The 1,602-nt window shown below is 41.2% G+C and overlaps 1 protein-coding gene across 1 annotated transcript; it reads left to right on the top strand.

Annotated features, from left to right (window-relative positions):
* Positions 1-3: 3 nt before the first annotated feature.
* LOTGIDRAFT_176949 (hypothetical protein) lies at positions 4-1,194 on the top strand (the record flags this gene model as incomplete). Its single annotated transcript, XM_009066780.1, has 1 exon — positions 4-1,194. A coding segment is annotated over one exon (1,191 nt), but the record flags the coding sequence as incomplete, so codon positions are not given.
* Between the last annotated feature and the right edge of the window lie 408 nt (positions 1,195-1,602).

Here is a 1,602-nt window from a genome sequence, read left to right as displayed (position 1 = left end):
AAGGTGGCACACAACCCCGAAAAAAGATCATCATCAGCTGAAACTAAAGATGAGAAAACAGAGAAGGAGAAGCCGGGATTTCGAACCGTTCACACTAAAGAGGATTCCAAAAGTAGTTCGGATAATACTCATAAATCAAAAGACATTGGAAAAGATGTGTCCACTTCCGGTTCGGTAACCAAGACCCCAAAATCTACTGATACGTCATCACCATCTAGTAGTCCCGTTCAATCAAAGTCTTCTCACCACAGTCCACACAGTTTATCACATAGTTCAGGGATCAAACCAACTAGTCATCCATTGTACAGTGGAATACCTTCTTCTACATTGGGATATCCTGGATTATCCATGCTCGGACACGGAATCAACCCGGAATTAGCTGCAGCTTATCATCAATCGCAACTACTAGCTCAATCAGGACTTTATGGATCGGCCCAACATGCAGCTCTAAAAGCCAATGCTGCAGCTTCAATGAATCCTTATGTGAGCTTCACTCGTGTTCGAACGCCATCGGGGGCCACAACTCTGGTACCAGTGTGTAAGGATCCTTATTGTACCAACTGTCAACTGACCATGCGCACCTCTCACACGTCTACAACGTGTAAAACACCCGGATGTTCTCAATGTGCTCACGAAAAGACTTTGCTCGAGTTCAGTAGCGGCTCGATTGGACTACCAACTAGTCCCTTGTCGCTTTACCCACACCTAGCATCTTTATCATCTAGTGCTTCTGGACTACAATCTCTATCCTCTTTACATTCCCTTTATTCTCATAGTGCTCTTCCTTCCGCTCATCAAGGACTACCTTATATTTGTAATTGGGTTGCTGGACACGATTATTGTGGTAAAAGATTCAACTCTTCCGAGGAACTTATGCAACATTTAAGGAGCCATACTTCGAGTATAGATTCAGGATTACCTGCGGGTTATGGACTTGGTCTGCCACCATCAGCTTTATCTGGGGCCCCCGGACTTGGTCTTGGAGCAGCCCCAATCAGTCCCAACTCTTTAAGACGTGCTTACCCCACGAGTTTAAGCCCAGGACTTTTATCAAGTAGCAGATTCCACCCTTACAAGTCCCCACTAGGAAGTGTTGGAGCCCCTCCCTCGGGCGCTCATCTCCCACCCCTCAGTGCTTATTACCCGCAGTATTCCTCACTCTACGGACCACGCCTAGGAGCTGCAGTACCCTGAAGAACCAACAATGTGAATTAATAGCAATCAATTGTGATATGAACGTTAATATGAATTATTTATGTGTCTAAATGTCACTCGTGTTTTGTTGAGTGAATTGGAACAAAAAATCATTTTATAAAACCTGAAGCTATGGAGAGAAAAAGAGAATACAATATTATAAAAACAATTATTATGAATGCTAAACCAGTACTTTTCAAATAAAGTGTAATTTAAAATTTTAATAATTATGCAATTTGTTAATTTAATAAAAATTATAATTAATTTACATGAGTGTGCTTGATTGATATGATAGAAATGTTTTTCTAGTTTAATTATTCCAGTAACATATTGCCCATTCTCTCTTTGATTTTCACCAGAGATCTGTCAATATATAATAGCACGATATCACGCTAGAGTTCTGCATAA

This window comes from Lottia gigantea (genome assembly GCF_000327385.1).
Source record: "Lottia gigantea unplaced genomic scaffold LOTGIsca_7977, whole genome shotgun sequence".
Classification (NCBI taxonomy): Eukaryota; Metazoa; Mollusca; class Gastropoda; family Lottiidae; genus Lottia; species Lottia gigantea.
Note: the sequence above shows the minus strand (reverse complement) of the source record. Positions and strands in the feature narration are given on the sequence as shown.